This window comes from Galeopterus variegatus, unplaced genomic scaffold, assembly GCF_000696425.1.
Source record: "Galeopterus variegatus unplaced genomic scaffold, G_variegatus-3.0.2 Scaffold8361, whole genome shotgun sequence".
Taxonomy (NCBI): domain Eukaryota; kingdom Metazoa; phylum Chordata; class Mammalia; order Dermoptera; family Cynocephalidae; genus Galeopterus; species Galeopterus variegatus.
In genome coordinates this window covers 24,011-27,615 of record NW_007734472.1, presented here as the reverse complement: position 1 = coordinate 27,615, position 3,605 = coordinate 24,011, and the positions used below count along the sequence as shown (strand labels likewise).

Below are 3,605 nucleotides of genomic sequence, written 5' to 3'. Positions count from 1 at the left end.
CTCGTAGAACTGTGTGTGAAGGGTTTGTGGCCCAGTCTGGACAACAGGCTCGAGGGGTCTGTGAGACCTAGGCCTAGCTCTACACGCCTTCTCCCCATATATGCATGCAGCATTAATGATCATTTGCCTCAAGTGAATGATCGTTTGCCTCCAGTGTTATCCTATTTGTCCTATTTGTGTCCAAAGCAATCACCTTTCTTTTCCAGGGCATTACTCATCATATATTTAGTAATCTACTCGAGAATTTTGCTGAGGTGTACATTTCAGCTCAGTATCCAAAATCAAGTCTCTCTAACCCATATCAGAATTTTCATGCCCATCCATGAATTTTCCAAGTTCACTGCATTGACTCTGAGCCCAGTTTTGAAAGTGCTTTCAGTAGCTCAGATGATACTTTGTTTTATATCAGCACTTAGACTCACTCATATCTGAGCCATATCAGAATTTGTCAGGAAGGCATAGAGATTTATTGGCAGCAGGACAAAGCAGGTGGGACAAGGAGCCAGATATATCTTGCCAGGTAGAAAGACACAGTCTCCAAGGGGCACAGCCACCTCAGTCTTGAATCAGGAGAACTAGAGTTTCCAGATGAAAAATCAGGAAGCAGGTGAACCACGCTAAGATGTCCAGAGAAGCAGAGTGTGTCCATGCACCTAGTTGTGTGTCTAGGCTAGCATAACCCAAAGCCTAATTGCTTCTGATGAAAAAAAAAATTCCATGTGTGGCTCTTCTAGTCTCCTAGAGCTGCCAGGGAGCTCAATATTTGCACGTTTTCCCACCCTTACATTCAGTCCACATTTGGTAGCTTAGATGTTTCAGAATGTTTTAGAGCCTGTGATATATAGCACCTTTTCCTAAGTAATTTAACCCACTTCTGAATACCCCACTACCTTTCTCATCTAAGTTCTTACTCCGGAGCAAGTGGAACAATCCAAATTTCTCTGCTTAATCAAAATCAGGTCCCTAAGAGTATAAGATGCAAAAAGAAAAAAAGAAGATAATTAATTCATGTTGTTTACTGATGTAACTTTGCGTCTTCTCAGCTTTCATTTCAGAGTCTGGAAATAGAGGAAAGTGGAGACTGCACTTCCGACTATGTGACGGTGCACAGCGATGTAGAAAGGAAGAAGGAAATAGGTTTGTGTCCCCGGAGCCTCGGCTCCCTCTGGTTTGCAGTTGGACCCAGTCTTGAGACAGGAATTAAAGAGATACAGCTCAGCTCTCCTTATTCCTCTTCATCCCTCTTTCCTCGCTGTCTCACCACCCCTCCTCCTCGTAATTCAGAGGTGGGAAGAAACGGAGGGAGCATGAAAGAACCATTTGAACAGAAAATGTGAAAGGTTCACAGTGAACTGGGAGTCAGAAGGGGAAAGTTCCATTTGAAATAAGCCCCACAGGCAGAACCAGTCCCCTTAGCAGCATTTCCAGTGGGAGTGCTTGGGAAAAGAAACACAATCAAATGTTGGTCGGGTTAAGCACACACTCAAAAGAAGCAAACTGCCTTTAGATTTTGAAAAGAAATTGTGACATTCACTAGACAATCTTCTCAACAATTACCTAAAGGACAAGTTTTTTTCCTCTGTCCCATGCCACATCTATTTGCTGGGCTCTTGACAACGTCTTGCTTGGGCTGGGCTTCAACCAGCTCGGTTGTGTGGCTACGATGTCCCCACCCCTGTGCTGAGCTCCTCAGGTGCCATGCTCATCAGCTTCCAATCAGATGAAAACGGGACCTCCAGAGGTTTTCAGGCTATAGTCTCCTTCATTCCTAAAGCAGGTAAGAAAATAGTGGCTTCGACTCCTCGGTTCCCAGTTCTAATCCTCGTAATATAATAATAAAGGGCAGCTTCTGAGCCCAACATGGATACGGCTTGTTCTCATTGAGGTAATTATGTCTATAAAGTCACCCAAACACTGCGTAAGTGAATGCTGAACCATTGCTCCTAGGAAATATACAGGGTTAGGTTCCTGCAAGCCTCTGGCACATTTTCATCAGCCCATCAAAACATAATCTTGTTTTATGTTTAAAGACATCTTTTTCAGTATAAATATGTATTGTTGATTCATTAACATCAAAGTCACACAGAACTATAACTCCTGTCTGAATGAAGCTTGTCTAACACAGGTCTTTTCTCCATAAGGTTCATCACAGCCCTCTTTTTGTAGGAACACTAGACAGCACTTCAGCACTATGCTTGGGGGCCATTTTAAACAGCAAGATCACCAATAAAAAGCACAAAAATGTAAAAAATGTGGCACTAAATAGACCACAGAAAGTACATTGCCTTGTTCTACCTTAGCAGAAAGGTGTGCATCCAGTAACTCAAATTTTTCTTCACTCTGCGCATATCTGTGAATGACCGTGAAAGCACTATGCGTATTGCTTTTGGGGTTACAAATAAATCTTAGTGAGAAGGTGAATTCACACATATGAAATCCATGAAGAAGGAAGATCTGAATCTTGGCCTATCCTTACTAGGTGTGTCATTTTTAAAGGAAAAGTCATCTAAGACTCATTTTTTTCAACCTTACAATTTTGGAGAGCAGTGCATGCCTCATAAGAATGTAGTGGGGATTAAATCAGATAAGATGAGCCATGAGCAAGTATCCAGCACATAGCAGAAGCACATAAATGTGAAATATCTTTGCCAGTCCGCAGACCTTGGACACTTGAACTACTCAGCTTCCTTCCAAGTCCTCACACCCCTAATCCCTGTGTCCCAACCTCATAAAGCCAGTTACCTGCTTCCCAAGTTGTTCACTCTTGCTAGGGGTTAAGCAGCTGCTGATGGCAAAGCCAGTTATGGTGAAAATACTCTGCTTCTCAGTTAAAGTACCAGAGTCCAGCTGGCTGAGGTGCCCCAGAATTCTGACAATATCTCCATAAGTCATTTTCTGACAAGTCCCTGCCCCTGGCCTTCTCTGTGTGCGCTGAGAAATTGTGTTATGCTTACACCCAGATTTAAACATCTCCGTCTCAGAGGATGAGTCAATGTTTTTGGATACTTGGAATGTGCCACCTGGAGAAACTGATGATCCTGGTAAGCTGTTTTGGGGAATGTGACTAAGTGATACACACAGAGTCTACCACCCAAGGTTCAACCAGAGAAGCAGGTGTTATGGATTGAATTATGTCTTCCTCCAAAATATGTTGGAGTCCTAATCTCCAGTACCCCAGAATGTGACCTTATTTGGAAATAGGGTCTTTACAGAGGTAATCAAGTAAAATGAGGTGATTAGAGCGGGCCTAATCCAGTATGACTGTTGTCCTTATAAAAAGGGGAAATTCAGATGCGAGGAGACACACACACAAGGAGAACATCATGTAAAGATGAAGGTGGAGATCGGGATGGTTCATTATCTACAAGTCAAGGAACACCATGATTGCCAGCAAACCACCAGAAGCTAGGGGAGAGGCATGGAATAGATTATCATCGCAGCCCTCAGATGGAACCAACCCTCCCAACACCTTGATCTTGGACTTCTAACCTCCAGAACTACGAAACAATAAATTTCTGTTGTTCTAAGCCATCCAGTTTGTGGTACTTTGTTATGGCAGCCCCAGCAAACTAATACATGATAACTGGCTTACACAGTTGTGGGGC

At 43.1% G+C, this 3,605-nt stretch overlaps 1 protein-coding gene across 1 annotated transcript in view; it reads left to right on the top strand.

Annotated features, from left to right (window-relative positions):
• OVCH2 (ovochymase 2) overlaps positions 1-3,500 on the top strand; it is a 33,134-nt gene extending 29,634 nt beyond the window's left edge. Inside the window, exons 13-16 of the mRNA XM_008592817.1 lie at positions 1,044-1,137; positions 1,646-1,777; positions 2,937-3,041; positions 3,281-3,500. Coding sequence (XP_008591039.1) covers positions 1,044-1,137; positions 1,646-1,777; positions 2,937-3,041; positions 3,281-3,384 — 435 coding nt within the window. The 3' untranslated portion in view covers positions 3,385-3,500. The remainder of the gene's footprint in view (positions 1-1,043; positions 1,138-1,645; positions 1,778-2,936; positions 3,042-3,280) is intronic.
• Positions 3,501-3,605: the final 105 nt, after the last annotated feature.